Source organism: Cervus elaphus, chromosome 15 (genome assembly GCF_910594005.1).
Source record: "Cervus elaphus chromosome 15, mCerEla1.1, whole genome shotgun sequence".
Classification (NCBI taxonomy): domain Eukaryota; kingdom Metazoa; phylum Chordata; class Mammalia; order Artiodactyla; family Cervidae; genus Cervus; species Cervus elaphus.
The window spans coordinates 29266828-29282483 of NC_057829.1; the positions used below are offsets into that span (position 1 = coordinate 29266828).

Sequence of the window (15656 nt, forward strand, 5' to 3'; positions counted from 1 at the left end):
TTCATTTCCTTGAAGTTTATTAACTGTTACTGAAGGCAGAGCAAATTCCATAAAAGAGCAGGTTCCATATAGAGCAGTGGAAGGGGAGCTCTGAGTTGGTAAGAAAAGATGCTTGGAGTGGGGACTTTGAGTGAAAAGTGAAAAGAAAGATCTTTCCTTTCTTTTTCCCTCCAGTCCCACAAGGATCCTAGATTTTTAGTGGGGGTATCCTGCTCAGCATTCCCTCTCCAAAATGGAACCAGAGAGGGGAAACTTGATACAAACTAGAGGTGGAAACACCTCACAGCTCCTCGGTTTCTCCATCCAAGGGGATGCTAATATCCACATTGTAGTCTACAGGCTCCCCGGAGCTCAGCCAGGGAATAGGGGTTCGATTGAAAGAAGGCCTGTTGGAGAGGTTCTGGTTGTAGAGAACTAGGGGTTCGCTCAGCAAGGGCCCCAGGTCAAACTTGGGCATCTGGAAGGTCATGCGTTTGGAGGCCTTCTCATATCCACCATAAGGCATTGCTGTCCTGAAAAGGAGAAACATGATTTCATTAAAAACCAGAACAAAAGAAAAAGTTTGTCAGTGAAATGTTACCCTGTTTGGAGGATGGAGAAGTCTGTGAATTCCAGTTTAAGATCACTTCTGCACTGCTTTTTCTTCTTCTCCCTTAGTAATCCATTCCACCTTCTGGTTTGCTTGCTTCCCCACGGCTAATAAAGAGAAAAGTAGTCTAGAGGGTACTAAACAGTCTCATGGATAGCTGTGATCCAAACCAGTCACATTTCAGAAAAATGGACACCAAACACTACAGGCCCATGGGTCTGAGATCACCTTAAATTATAGTGTAGAGACCTCCCTCAAAACCCCTACCCCACCTCCAGTGGATAATGTGTGCCCTAAATGAGAAGAATTAACATTTCCTGGAAAATCCAGGCACCTCAGGACCAAAGAGCTTCCCTGGTAGCTCAACTGGTAAAGAATACGCCTGCAATGCAGGAGACCCTGGTTTGATCCCTGGGTTGGGAAGATCCCCTGGAGAAGGGAATGGCTACCCACTCCAGTATTTTGGCCTGGAGAATTCTATGGACTACAGTCCATTGGGTCTCAAAGAATCGGACATGACTGAGCAACTTTCACTCACTCACTCACTTAGGACCAAAAGCAAAAGCATTTCTCTAGTGCTTCCCTGTCCTGTTTTCACACAGTCTAGAGAAGCTTAGCTCCAAAAGGATCGGTATTTGAGCCTTATTAAAGTAGGGGCTTCCCTGGTGACTCAGACCGTAAAGAATCTGCCTGCAATGCAGGAGATCTGGGTTTGATCCCCAGGTGGGGAAGATCCCCTGGACTAGGTGAACTAGGGAATGGCAACCCACTCCAGTATTCTTGCCTGGAGAATTCCATGGACAGAGGAGCATGGCAGGCTACAGTCCACGGAGTCACAAAGAGTTGGACACAACTGAGCAACTAACACTTTCACTTCACGTTTTACTTCAAAGTAGGGAATAAAGAAACAGAATCTTCAATAACATTATAATAACTTTGTGTGGTATGTAATCTATAAAAATACTGTGTCACTGTTGTACACCTGAAGACAATATAATGTTGTAAGTCAACTATACTTCAATGAAAAAAGAAAAGAGAAATAGAATTCTACTACAAGGACAGTAATGAAAATTATAACTTTGAATGAAGGGACCCCCCCCCACAAGAGCCCTTTACATGTGTGTAATATATTATTCCCACTTCACAGTCAAGGCAACGAAGTTTCAGAAGTAGGGTTACTTTCCCCCACAGCTAATAACAATGAACCAAAATTCAGATCCTGCCTCCTAGCTAATTTTTCCTTCATCATACCATGCTGTTTCTCTGAGCTAGAGTGAAAAGAGCAAAAGCCTTCAATTAGGGCCCCCATATTACTCCTATGCCTCCTCAGTCTCCTTCTGAAACATCTGAACCAAAGTCTCCATTCCAACTAAGGACATGTTGCCATACACTGGAATGCATCAGGTTCCTTTCTCATCCCCCTTACCTGTTGAAGGACTTATACTTAGGGAGTTCAGCTTTGGCCCCGTAGGCCAGAAGGTCGATGCCAAGTTCCACTTTCTGCTGGGGGTCAACGCCCATGGCTTTCTCCCATGGGGAAATATAGGTCTTAAACACAGTGACATGTTTTCCGTCTCCACCTGCCTGGTTGTCTGGCAGCCGGGGGAGAGAAATAATAGTCAAATGATAGCAGTTAGGAGGAAATGGAAATTAGTCTAGAACTCTGTACTAAAGAAGTCGGTAGGGGCTGGGGACCAAAGGTAAAACATGCTAGTAATTGTTTATGGTTTGCGAAACCATGATAGCCTGGAGTCAGATATGTGATGAATGAGAGAATGGTGACTGAGGGATAGGACTTCTGGGTGGAATAGACATGTCTCTGTATCCTTCTGGACCCAGAAGACCCATGAAGATATCTCAACAGGCCTCTCCTGCATCCAACACCCAGTCCAGGCCTCATTCCTGGGGATTTCTCTGCTTTAGGGACCAGACACTTGACTCTTGGGTGAGGATACTTGCCTGTTCCTGTCTCGCCAGCCCCTGCTGTGCCAGCAGCACCTCCTCTGCCTGCATGGCCCCCAGGACCACCTGCACCCCCAGATCCAGGGCCAGAGCCAGACCCAGAGCCCTGACGATGGTGTTGCTGGTCAGAGCCAAACTGGCCGGCAGAGCCACTTCTCCCTGCCTGGCCTCCGGCACTGCTCTTGCTATAGGAGAATCCCTGGCCGGCCATCCCCAGCTGTCCCCCCACTGTGGGAATGAACTTCTGGAAGTGATCCTGAAAAGAAAGGACAGAGCGAGGGGAAGGTTAGCAGTGGGCACAGAGAATACCATAGCAAGTATGAAGTGATCAGAGACAATGGCCAATTCAAAGACGCCGAATCCTCTGAGACACCCCCATCCGCTAGACGTTAGTGGATAAACCTGACTGAGAGAAATTGAACTCTCCTAAAGGGATACAATGCCTTTGGCTCAGTTCTTTGAATTACATCTAGGATAGAGGCAAGTTACTGTCCAAACTCCCCTTTCCCATCCTTACCAATGCGAAAAGGATCGAGACGTCTGTTCCACTACAATTTGAGAGATTGGGTTTGGCATGGAGAACCCAGCCTTAATTTGAGAAACTAAGGAGATCTCTGCCTCTCTCCCACCATCTTGTCTAACGGATGAAAAGTGTGTCTCTTCCTCTCCCTTCCTCCTTTTGGTGCATAGCGAACCAGGACTTCCTGACAGTGAAACTGTAGTGGGTAGGGGGAAGGGTGGCCCAAAGGGCAACACTGGATTCATCCCCAAAGCCTAAAAATAACCCTGCCAACTCCTTCAGGAGGCTCTCCTGGCCACCCACCATGCACACCCCCACGCTCCACCCAGTGTAACCAGACACAGGCAGGGAGGAGGGCTTCTGGCCTCCTAAAGTTAGATATGGTCGGCTCAGCAATTTTGTTCTGCTCATACGTATGGGCCAATGGCAGACACTCCTGCCCCTGGCCCCATGTAGGCATCTATTTTCACTCTCCCCTGGCTGCTTGGGAAAGATGGAGGGGGAAGAAAGGAAATGGAGACGATCCCCTCCTCCTCAGCTGTAACATCTTGTGCCTGGCTCCTCTCCAATCCCTACTTCTTTTTGGATAATGACCCTGACTAAGGGATGTTGGGCCTTAATGGATGGTTTCAGTCCCTGCATCTCTGGCCCTTAGACTGACACTTTAAATATACAAATGGCTCAAGAAGAGATGGCTATAAAAATTCACTTACCTCTTTCTAGGGTTGCCAGATTTTTGCACATACACAAAAATCACAGGACACCAGTTAAATTTGAATTTCAGATACACAACAATAGTTTTTTAGTACAAATATGCCTACGTATTACGTGGGACATATTTAGATATAAGAAAGTATCCATCATGTATCTGAAATTCAAATTTAACTGGGTTAAAAAAAAATTTTTAACTGGGTATCCTGTATTTTCTAATTTAATTTTTATGTCACAAATATTTCATGGGACACACTTATACTAGAAAATTATTGTGTATCTGAAATTCAAATTTAAATATCTTCAATTTTTGACTGTGCTGCGTGGCTTGTGGGATCTTAGTTCCCCAACCAAGAAGGGAATCCAGGCCCCTGGCAGTGAAAGCACCGAGTCCTAACTACTGGACCACCAGGGAATTCCCTAAGTGTCTTCAATTTTAAAAAAAAGTTACATCCCAAATATTGTGAGATATACTTTACAAAAAAACTATTTGTGTGTATCTCAACTTTATTTTTGTAATTGAAGTAGAGTTGATTTATGTATAGATTATACACCATTTAAAGGCATTATAAAATACTGCCTTTATTTCCTGTGCTATAAATATATCTCTATAGCTTGTTTAGTGTGTATCTCAAATTTAAAACATAGGACTGGGCATCCTGTGTTTTATCTGGCAATCCTATCTTTAATGCTTAACCATACTGGGGAGGAATTTTCTCCCTGAAGGTGTGGTACTCCTCACCCTGCTTCACCAGTTCTAAGATACAAATTTAGTTTCAGGGGTGGGTCGTAATTCACCCTGCATCTATTGGAGGCATGCTATATCAGAGGGGTTAATGAGTTTATAAATTTGCAGGGAGGGGAAGTTGATAATATTTTGGAAACTCTGGGCCTGCCAAGAAGCTGTCAGAAGAGGCACTAGGCTTCGAGAGCGGTAGAGTTCTGAACTCACCATTGAGCTGTCAGAGAAGACATCAGGGTGGTTTTCATAGATGAACTTCTCCACACGCAACTGCCTCAGTTTGAACATCTTGGAGCCCCGGTTAGTGAGCAGCGACAGCTCCTCCAGCATCACATCCCTTGGGACACTGATCTTCTTGCCCAGGTTCAGGCCCGAGCTCTCTTGTCCACCTTTCAGGGAGGTGGGGAGGCAGAGACAAGGGAAAGGGGAAAGTGGGGTTTTCTAGTTCCAAATGCAGCTGCCATCCACAACTAGGCGTGTGTGTGTGTCCCAGTAGAGACCACTGAGGGAAGCAGATGCTGCCTCTGATGTCTGGTTCAATTCTGTCTAGTTTATGAGGGATTTTGATTTCCTGGGTTTGGAGTTGGGAGAGAATGCATGGGAAACGGGGCACAGAGGGGAAGATGGGGAATACTAAAGTGGCCTGGAGAGGGTACATGGTGTAACAGAAGTATGGGGTACACGGCAAAAGAGTAAAGAAACATCATAGGTGGAGAACATTGAGGAAGCCATAGCATGGGGGGAAGCCCAAAGGCCACCTCTAAATATAGACTCCTGTCTCAACTCCTTTCCCTTCTCTTCCTCTCATAAACTCTGGCTGCAAACAGCCTCTCAGTATTAGGAGAGCTCATCTACCCCCAGGAAAAATGCCCAAGGAATTTCCCGTTTTAAGTGCTCAGACAAAGCTCTTTAGTTCTGGGGAAAGAAGGAAATTAAGCACTTATTGAGACCTTACTCTGTGCCAGTCTGCATCATATATATTTTCTCCTCAAACACACCTCATTGACCTGTGGGTCCTGTTGTCTTGGACCTGTGCTGGGTAACATGGCAGGGATATTACTGTCTCAGATTACAAGGTGAAAAGGGTGGAAGGGGGAGTAGTCAGTGTTGAATTCTTTCTTGTTCTTTCTTCTCCCCCCACCCCCGCAAACCCCACCACCACCCCAAATTCCTCTTGTCTCTTCCTATCTCTTCACCTTAAGACATATACAACCTTATGATATTTCTGGAACTCTTGGGCCAGAGATACTGTTACTAAGAAGTCCCATACTAGGTAGATGCGAACATGCCATACCTCCAGTGAGTTCCATGATCAGCTTGCTGGATTTCCTCTTCTTATTGGGGGCCGGGGTCCCTGAGAGTGGCATTGTGGAGGTGGATGGAGCCTGGACAGGGTGGCAAGGGGAAGCTGAAGGATGCACAGGGTCTAGAGTGAGTGTCTCCAGTAAGGTACTGCTTATGGACTTCAGGAAAAACATTTCATTAGATTTTTCAGAGAAAAAGGCTTCCCTGGTAGCTCAGAGAGTAAACAGTCTGCCTGCAATGCAGGAGACCTGGGTTCGATCCCTGGGTCAGGAAGATCCCCTGGAGAAGGAAATGGCAACCCACTCCAGTTTTCTTGCCTGGAAAATCACATGGACCATGGACAGAGGAGCCTGGCATGCAACACCCCATGGGGTCGCAAAGAGTTGGACACCACCGAGCAACTAACACACACACACAAAAAGTGAAAACCCATTGCTTTATGTCTTCTCTTCTTAGGAAGCAGAGCAGAAAGTATAGATGCACCCCCTCTTCCTACCTTCTACCAACCTCTCTGTTCAGCTGTTTTACACAGAGATGGTGCAGGGTATAGGAACACAACGTATGTTGGGAATAAAACAAACAAATTACAGGTAGGGCAATGCATTCAGATTTCACTGGTTTGGCATGATATGAAGTTTTTATTTGCATGGGGCTCTCAGTTTGGGACTGTCATTCCAAGCTCTGGTCTCTCAGTTTCCCCCAAGCCCCAGGGCAGGGGTGGGGAGGTGGGGGTGGAGCAGAAAAAATGTTCTGCCAGCATTGAGGAGATCCAGCCAAAAACATTCTCCATAGGATGAAGAGGTTACTGCCCCTCCCTTGGGCCAGCTGGATCATGGCCTGGGAGGTCACAGCACTGCGCCTGCTCTCTCAGTCACTCCCCCCACCCCCCAGCCCTGACTGGACCCTAGAAGCAGAGCACAGAGGGAGGTCAGGGGACATTTGAACCTTGATGCATATCAATTCAGCAATATCACAGCAGCAGGAAATTCAGGGAGGACAGAAACATAATCATAGGACCTGGCAGTAGATGGGGACAAGCTGGAAAAAGATAGAAATTCCAGCCCCTCCTTCACAGAAGCTGGGTCTCAGCAAAATGCTGTCTTCTGCTGAGTCCTATCTCACAACACACCTGCAATCCTACTCGCTTAGTGGGGTCTGCTGCAGCTGGAGCCCAGGAACTGCTAAATGGACTTTCCCTGTCCTCCTCTCAGCCCCAACCAGGTTCTCATTTTCCATCCAGCCTCTCACTTTCCACCCCCCTGCCCATTTCTTCAGTGCCTTCCCCAACATCTCCAGTCCCCCCACCCTCTGGAGGCCTTCTCCCTCCAACTCTCTGTGGCTCCCCTGAACTGGACAAGTGGGGAATGAGTATAGATGGAGGAGGGGGGCAGCTCCCCTGGGATCAAGGGTCACTATTACAGACACAGACAGACACAGCAGTGAACAGAAGGCGCTCCAGCCCCTTGGGCCATTAGCCAGAGACTTACCGGCTGTTCAGGCGGTGGTCAGCTCTCCCTGGGGTCCAGCAGCTCTGGAGGACTGGGCTGCTGTGACTAGAGAACCCGAGCTGGGCAGGCGTGGGGGCAGCACTGGCAGTGGGGGAGGGAGAGTGGTTATTAATAGAGTTGATGAGCGCAAGCAGCTCAAATGGCACAGGGGGTACTGAGACCCTGGAACCAAGATCCCGCCCTCCTTGCCCAGAGGCTCAGGAAGGGTAGGAAAAGCCTTTGGAATTCTCCCACTAAGCTGTCTGAGCCAAGGATCACTCTGCCCAGGGACTCCCCTTTCTTGGCACCTAGAGGCTCAGATCCAGAGAAGCACTCAGGGAGAAACTGAAAACTGAGAGGGAGAGAGGAAGCAGGCAGCAAGTGGTGGATAGGAATTCGGAGTGGGAGAGTGAGAACCAGGAGAACGTGTCTGGAGAGCCATGCAGAGCCAATGTAGGCCGGGGCTGGAGGGACATGTGGATGCATTTTGGGGGTGGGAAGGCTTAAGATGCTATGTCTGGAGAAGGGAATTTCTGTTCACAATGTAAGTGCCCTTTGAAAGTTCCTGGATAAGCTGGTCTTTCTTCTGGGAGGGCCAGATCTTAGCAGGATAAGGGACCAAATTAACCAAATACAGTGCTTAGGCTGTCAGGGATGATGTGGGGCAAAACTTGAGCCAGTTTCCTCGTTTTTATCCCCATTTGCTGTTGGGGTGCTCAACTCAGGCTGCTCAGAGGACAGATGTCACTTTTCCCTGGATAGATAGCCTTCTTCCTGAGAAGGACATGGAGGCTTCTGACCTGCCAGGGCTTTACTCTCTGAGGTTCCTACTTGGAATTTTCTTTAAAGGGAACACACACCCCATGGGATCTGGACTATCCCATTCACACTGGTCTAGAGAAGCCTCTGGGCTGGGGCACAAGCTTGAGAGCCCCCTGGAGGGAAGTCTGCCATTTGCCTGAGCCCTTTCTCAATAGCTGCAAGAACATCCTGGATCCTCCTCCGTCTTCTGCTCAGGTTTTGCAACCAGATGCTTCACCTCTGCTGTATCCACCACCAAGCTATGGCTGCCTTAGGAAGTGGCTTTTGTAGCTCCCAGAATACCATTTTGTCTCTCTGTGAGCTATCCACTTTTCCTGACCACATCCTTTTCCCATCCTGAACTTCATAGGTTAAGGTTAGGGGCCAAAAGGTCACCCTGCTCCACTCTACTTGGCCTCTGACCAAACCAATTTAGCCTCCAGATACCTCATCTTTGGTCCTTTTTCTCTGTTCTCTCCTAACCCAAAAAAGCAGTTAGATGAAAAAACATAAGTAGCAAAGACTGATTTTGTCATCATTACCATCCTCCCCTCAAAACCCACAAAAACCAACCAAAATTTTGGTGTTCTATGATTGAGCACCTAAAACTACTATGTGAATGAAGACAGAATGTGCATTGTAGGCTTTCTGAGCCCTCCCTGTGTAATTCTGTGTGTGAGCATGCATTTACGCTCAGTCCCTTCAGTTGTGTGAGACTCTTTGCAACCCCATGCACTGTACCCCTCCAGGCTCTTCTGTCCGTGGGATTTTCCCAGCAAGAGTATTGAAGTGGGTCATCGTGCCCTCCTCCAGCAGAATTTTCTGAGGCTGCTTACTTGTGACAGGATCAGAGTCATAGGCTTGGTTATTGGCACAAATCTGCCCCCTGCTGGTAAAACTGGGGTAATAGAACTTCCCTTCTCAAGTCTAGTCAAGCCTGCTTTCCAGTGCCTTCTCTTTTATTAGTCCAGGCTGATTCACCCTCTCTCTCCCTCTTCCTTCTCTCACTCCACCTTCACCTTCAGCCACTGCTTTCCCTTCATTTCCTCCAGGCAGTTGGGAAATGTTGATAGCAAAAGTGTTGGAAGGCCTTTTCAAATTGTCTTGGTTCTGTGAGCTGAGGCCTCATTTGAGAAGTATGGAGCAGGGGATGAAGAAGGGGAGAATCTGGACAGAGGGAACCAGATGGAGGTGGCTACATGGGGGCAGGACAGAATTGGTAGAGAAGAGCAAAAGGCATGGGGGTGAAGGGCAAAACAGTAAAAAATTGGAGGGCAGGAGCTGAGAAAAAGATCAGGAATCAGGAGATCGGGAAAATGAATTAGATAGGATGAAGGGGAGACCAGGATTTAGGCAAGAAACTAGACAAGATGACAACAGAAGATACAGGGCATAAGTTTATTCTTGTGCACAAACCAAAGCACTGTGGATCACACTCAATATGCAAAGGAAATGATCAGTTTCCAGGTCAAGCAGCAAAAGTGACTGGTGGTCATGGTGAGAGGGGAGTCTGTCTCTCTCTAGGACAGAGATCAGGACCTCAAGCTGGAAAGGAATAGGAGCTACAATTTGAGAGATGGGGTAGAACTAAAAAGCAGTTTTGGCTCTGGGTGTTTCCTTACCCTTTCCCAGGTAGTTATAACAAGCTGCAGAAGACAGAGGAACAGATTCACAGGAAGAACACAGATATACCTGTTTTTTCAACAGTCAGCACACGTTCTTGCATCCCTCTACTATCATCCCCCTTCTCTCTAACATATACATACTTCTTCCTCATATTTCCTCCCAGTCCCCCTTTTGTATGTGACTGGTTTATTATCCAATTTTACTCCACCAACACTGCACTCACCCTAACCATGCTCCTCTCTAAGGCTCAATTTCATTCATTTCTGTTCTGCTTCTGGCTTCTACCTTATTTGCCACATTAAGGTTCTTTTCCCCTTCCTTTCTGTCTTAGGTTCATGAGGCCATGAAGCCAAAGATTTGGTCATTCTCAGAGGACATTTTCTTTCATTTCCTGGATGCTCTGTTGCTCAGTATGGGCCTCTCAAGTTGTTAGCTTTCTGAAATCCTGAGGAACAGAATTCTTAGTTCTATTCCTGGTCTAACTGATGTAACTCAACCCATACAAACTGCCCTGGTCCTTCGTGTCTCCTCACACCCTGTGAATTTCACAAGGTGCTCAACATTTGCTGCAGATGATGATCTTTAACTCTAGTCAATCTCTTTCTCTCCTCCAGACATTCTATGTGAGGACAGCTGACTCTTCCTTTATCAGAGCAAAGGTGAGACCCAGATTGGGTCTTTATTTAGACCTCTTCTCTTATTCTTGCCTCAGACAGAAGAGCACATCTGTGTTCATGCACACACTTACACATACACACACACATTCACAGACGTACACATGCCTAGGAATATACCAGCCAAGCTGGGAAAGAAGAGTGAGGAACAGCGAGTAACTTAATGCAAATAGGGGTCAGTACAGTCCCTTTGCTGCCTGTCTGGTGGTGAGCTTCTCGCCTAAGGTCTTAGTAGTAACTTCCCTGTGTGTTTCTCATTGAATGTTAAAACAAGGCCCACAGAAAAAGGCACAAATGTAGAGAAATAGAGACCAGCAGAGGAGTGTAGGTGAAGAGACCTAAAGACAGAGATCCAGGCAAGGAACTACAGAGAAGCACAGACACCAAAGCAGAGATAGTAGGCTGGAAAGCAGCAGGGAGGTTGGGAGCCAGGAGGAAACTGGGGAACAGGACACCAACTCCAAAACTATCTCTGGCAGGGGGGTAATTTAGCCTGCTTGGGGAGGGGGGGGGGCGGGCAGGGAGAGCGTTGGGAAGGAGAAGCAATTTTAGGAACTGAATGTTCCACCTCCCCTTGGTCCTGGGAGCTGTGCCCTGTTCAGTGGTGGCCTGCCCCAGGCCTCCACACATGAGCCTGCAACCCTGTTCTGGTAGCTGAGAACCGGGGCCTGGCTACTTGGAAGCCACAGGAGCTGGGGGAGGTCCCAAGACCTCTGGGAGACTCTGGAGGAGGGGGTGGGCTAAGGACAGGGGCTGAGGCCAGCTCTGTCCTCCAGATGGGCTCATCCAATGTAGTGGCTGCTCTGGGGGCGAGCACAGTGGGGGCCAGGGGTTCCGCAGTGGGCTGCGGCGCTGGAGTTGAAAATCGGCGGATCTCCTGGACTCTGGCAGTTTTGGGAGGCCCTGAGGAGGTGGGTCCAGGAGTCGGGGGAACCTCATCAAAACAGAACATGGCAGTTTTAAGTTGGTAGGGCTGGTGCCGCATGAAATCCAGAGCCTTAATGCCCTGTTTAGGGGCTGCCCGAGGCCCTTGGGATTGGGTCTTACTAGGGAGAGTTCGGGCAGCTTGAGGGAAAAAGGGTGAGAGCAGTGGGTTGTAAGCAATTGGAGGTGGGGCACGTATATTGGGTGAATATTTCCAGGAAGAGGGCAGTGAGGGGGTAGGAGAAGGGCTTCTGGGCCGAGGGCCAAGGCCAGGACCAGGTGGAGCTTCCACCACATACCTGTCCGCTCGGCTCTGACGTTTGGCAAACAGCTCCCCTCCCCTCCCCTGAAGCCTTGGTGTTTCAGGGATTCCAGCCGAAGGGGCCGCCCCGTTCACTAACCCATCGAGGAACCCTCGAGAAGGGGGCTTAGGAGCCACTGGGGGTGGAGTCTTAGGAGCCGTAGGGGGTGGGGTCTTGGGGGCCATTGGAGGCGGGGTTTTAGCTGTCACGTGAGGCAACGTCTTGTAACTCCTGCCCCCTGGTGGCTGCATGAAGTTGCAGGCTTCAGCCCCGAGGCTCAGAGCATCCTCCTCTGGCCCAGATTCCGCGCCCCCAGCCCGGGGTTTTTCATCCAGGTTTTGCACCAACGATAGCAGCTCGGGGTTGGGCGAATTCTTCGTCTCCTCATTTCCCGACCGGAACATCTGCCTTCTGGTCCCCCGACGCCGGGCCTCCTGGAGGATGCCCGTGCGAGCAGCTGGCACGGAGATGCGTTGCTCCCGAGCGCTGGGGGGCTCAGGGGCCGCGGAGCTAAGGGCAGGCGCTTCTGGGCGCGCAGCAGGTCGCAGAGGCGACGACAGGAAGATAGAAGCGGTGGAGGTCATGGCAGCTCCGCTAGCGGGGGCGGGGGGCTCTGGGGCCCCGCCTGGTGTAACAGGACGATTAGGGGCTGGGATGTATAGGGAGCTGGTGGCCGTCACGGGGCCGGAGGGGCGTGGGGTGCTGGGGGAAGCGGGGACTGGCACGTGGCTGGGAACCCCTGAAGTGAAGCTGGGCACAGGAGTGGTACCCTGCGGAGGAGACAGGAAAGGCGGTGGGGCGGAGCTGAGGCCTCCCAGGCTCTCATTTGCCCTCTTGGGAGCTAGGGGCCGGAAAATAACCGAGGTGGTACCTGACCGCTGCCCTTGTAAGCCGGGAGTAAAGGGCCTAGCTGAACGGTTAAAGATGCTTGGAGCTGAGGTAGAGGTTCCACAGCCAGCGAGGAAAGGTCTGGGGCTGGCTACAGGGGCTGGCGAAGGGCTGGGTGGGAGCACAGCCGCCTCTGGCGGAGCGCTTTGTGGCCGAGGTGGAGACTGCAGGCCCTGCCCGTTGAGCGTGGCCGCTGGACCTTCCTGGGCCAGCTGCTGGGTGATGGAGGCTGTGCGCTGGCGCTGCTGTTCAAAGAGTTGGGCCCCTCGCCCGGAGGCCTCACTCAGCTGCCCTCCCAGCCCCGGGCTCTCTGCTGTGCCTGAGCTCGGCCTGGCTAGCTCCATGTCCAGGTAGGGGCTGTCCCAGTCGGTCTGGTTGGTGAGGCTGCGGGCGTCGGAGAAAGCCTCTTCGTCCAGCTCGGACTCACTGGTTGGAGGCAAGCCGTCCTCCTCCTCAGCGCCGGTCCCCGCGGCAGCCCCAAAGCTCACTAGGGTGTACTTCTTGGCTCTCTGCCGACGTTTCTTAAACATCAGTACCCCCTTGGAGTGGGGGTTGGGGGCTGCGGTGAGCAGGGATGCAATCGTCCGGCATTTGGTCTTGGCCTCCTTCACACTCCTCTCTTGGAGGCTCTCTGCCCTTTGTAGCTCTGAGGAGAGGAGAAGGGGGGTGGTCAGTATGCATCTGTGAGCCCCAAGGCTCTCCCCCTCCTCCCAGTTCCCTTAAGCCTCTACCTCTGGCCTTTTCACTGGCCTAACCCACAAGGGCTCTCCTGCCTGTGGCAAAGTCCTCTGACTTGGGGGCAGAGTGGAGGTGAAAGGTGAAACCAAGGACAATGGAAGGGAAGGCAGAGCTTAGTTGGCTGCCCTGACACCACTGACCACACAGCTCTCCTCTACTCTGCTCTTGTCTTTCTGGAAATCACTTTTATTCACGTCACGCACTTGTCCCCCCTCTCCCCTCCATTTCTGGCTGGCAATGTGAGGGTGAGAGATGCGGGGGAGGTCACTTCACATGGCAGGCAAGGACATGAAGCAGGTCCCAGGGTAAGAAAAGATGAGAAGGGACACTTCTCCCACCATAGACCACGTTAGAGGGCTTCTCGGAAAATTTGGGACTTCCCCTCTTCCTACCCCTTACCCTATACTAAGGATAAAAGGATCCTTAGCAGTGGGACTCTTCATTCATAATTCCACTACCATCATGTAAGCCACATCTACATATACAGCCACATGTACATTCACAGAAATAACTCCCACCACACATCATTTCAACAAGAATATGGCTCTAGAGAAAGGCACCTATGAGCTTACGTTCTCAGATGTATTTTTCTCCCTCATTCCCATATACTCTGGCTTATATACACCCCAGTTAATAGACACATGTGTAAATCCATGTGTCCACACAAAAACATACATGCGTAGCCCAGGTAGCTCTTCTTCCCAGAATTCCCCTAGCAGAGACACTGTCACTAACAGTTGGGACAAAATTTCGTGCCTTCTAACCTCCAAGGCACTCCTCTGTGCCTTAAACCCCTGCTACTCACAGCCAGGGATGGCCTCAGATCCGAGATGCAGGAAAAGCCAGAGTGCTGCTCTCCAAGGCGAACTTCCAAATCTTTAGGATATCTCAAGATCACCAGTTGATACAGTCTCCTTTCCCCCAAGCTGAGGGTGGGAGGCGGGGTGGGCTTCTTTTAGAGTCAAAGCTGCCCCCTATATTTCAAACCTTCTAAGTGGGGTGCTCAGGCACCACCACCAGGCAGGCACAAAAGGACTGTGTGCTAAGGGGAGCCAGGACAGGGCCTCCCAGGCCATGTGGGGCCTGGGAGGTGGGGCCAGGAAACGGGAGAGGCTGCCCTGCTGCTAGGACCCTGACTTGGACACAGTTACTCTCTAATCCGTGATCCCCAGTTCCTCCTGAAAAATTCTTGAAATTCCACCTACTTTCCACTCAAGATATCAAGCTCCTTTCTAATTTGGGCTGTCATTCCACCCATTCCAACATTTGTACCACACAATAGTACTAGAGATAGGCACTGGACTCATAGCTTAGTTCAGATTTTGTTTCCTGGGAGAGTTACTTCATCTCAATGAAGTTCAGTTTCCTCATCTGTAAATGAAGATAACGGCTACCTCACAGAGTTGCTATGAGGATTCAGTGAGATAATGTAGGTCAATTTAGCATTTAACCTAAGGTCCACTATGAGTAATCTTTACTATCAAAGTTTTCTTGATACTAGCTGCACACAAATGTCTTGTTCACTCATATCTTCCCCCAGAGACACCTACACACATGCTTCCATATATTCATAGAGTACTCACACTTCTCTCTCTCACACACACCCTCTCTCCATGAGTTTTCCATAGCTCATGTTGTCACAAACCCCTGTGACATGTGGCCATAGCATTAGCCCATTCTGAGAAAAGGGCAGTGAAACTCCTGAGAAAAGAAGGAACAGGAAGGCAAAAAGGAGAAGGGGGTAAGGGAGTAAGATCTTTCCCAAAGACCTCCCTTCCTATACTGTTGATATAGTCCCTTTCATTCTAGATTCCAGAACTCTCTTGGCTATGGGAGGGTAGTACCTGCATAGAACGAGTCCTGGAGCTCAGGAACTGGGTTTGGGGCTTTGTCGCAGCTGGCTTGGCTGAGGGGCTCTTGGCTGATGGGCTCAAAAGTCTCCATGCCGAGAAAGGCAGTGTTGGCTGGAGCAGGACCAGCTTGAGCCACCCCCCAAGCCTTTTAAAGCCCCTTTGTCTTGGCCCCAGAGCTGGCAGCTGAATGAGCTCACTGTGCTATTTTTGGAGCCTGGCCCCTTCCCTCCTCTCAGCTGCCCCACAAGCCCCGGTGTGATGGACATGGGCACCTGCCTACCCCTCCCCCCAACCCCAGTGCACTAAACAATGAGGTCTGCTTGGCTAAAAATATCCCTGAGCCACTAACTACAGTCTCATCCAGCATGATGGGGAAGGGAGAGGGTGCTAAAATGAGAACTGGGGATAAGCATGGGATCCTAAGTGTATATCTGGAATTTCTTTGTGGGACATGGGACACTCTCAGGAAAGTCAGAGGGTGAACTGTCACGTCCTTAGCCTCTATTCCAGACTCAGAGGCACAAAATTCTATGG

At 49.9% G+C, this 15656-nt stretch overlaps 2 protein-coding genes across 5 annotated transcripts in view; both read right to left on the minus strand.

Annotated features, from left to right (window-relative positions):
• MYOZ1 (myozenin 1) lies at positions 1–7368 on the minus strand. The gene is made up of 6 exons (XM_043926910.1): positions 7317–7368; positions 5819–5909; positions 4735–4913; positions 2549–2807; positions 2016–2181; positions 1–512 (listed from the first exon to the last, which is right to left on the minus strand). The coding sequence occupies exons 2-6, from the start codon at positions 5889–5891 to the stop codon at positions 281–283; spliced, it is 909 nt and encodes a 302-aa protein (XP_043782845.1). The 5' UTR covers positions 5892–5909; positions 7317–7368; the 3' UTR covers positions 1–280.
• SYNPO2L (synaptopodin 2 like) overlaps positions 5848–15656 on the minus strand; it is an 18439-nt gene continuing 8630 nt past the window's right edge. For 2 of the 4 annotated variants that reach the window (XM_043926905.1, XM_043926904.1), the window contains exon 4: positions 9502–13177. In XM_043926905.1, the coding sequence (XP_043782840.1) occupies positions 11016–13177 (2162 nt within the window). In that variant the 3' untranslated portion in view covers positions 9502–11015. Of the gene's footprint in view, positions 5933–7316; positions 7419–9501; positions 13178–15113; positions 15282–15656 lie in introns of those variants that run through there. The other 2 variants (XM_043926906.1, XM_043926908.1) reach the window with 2 other exon arrangements.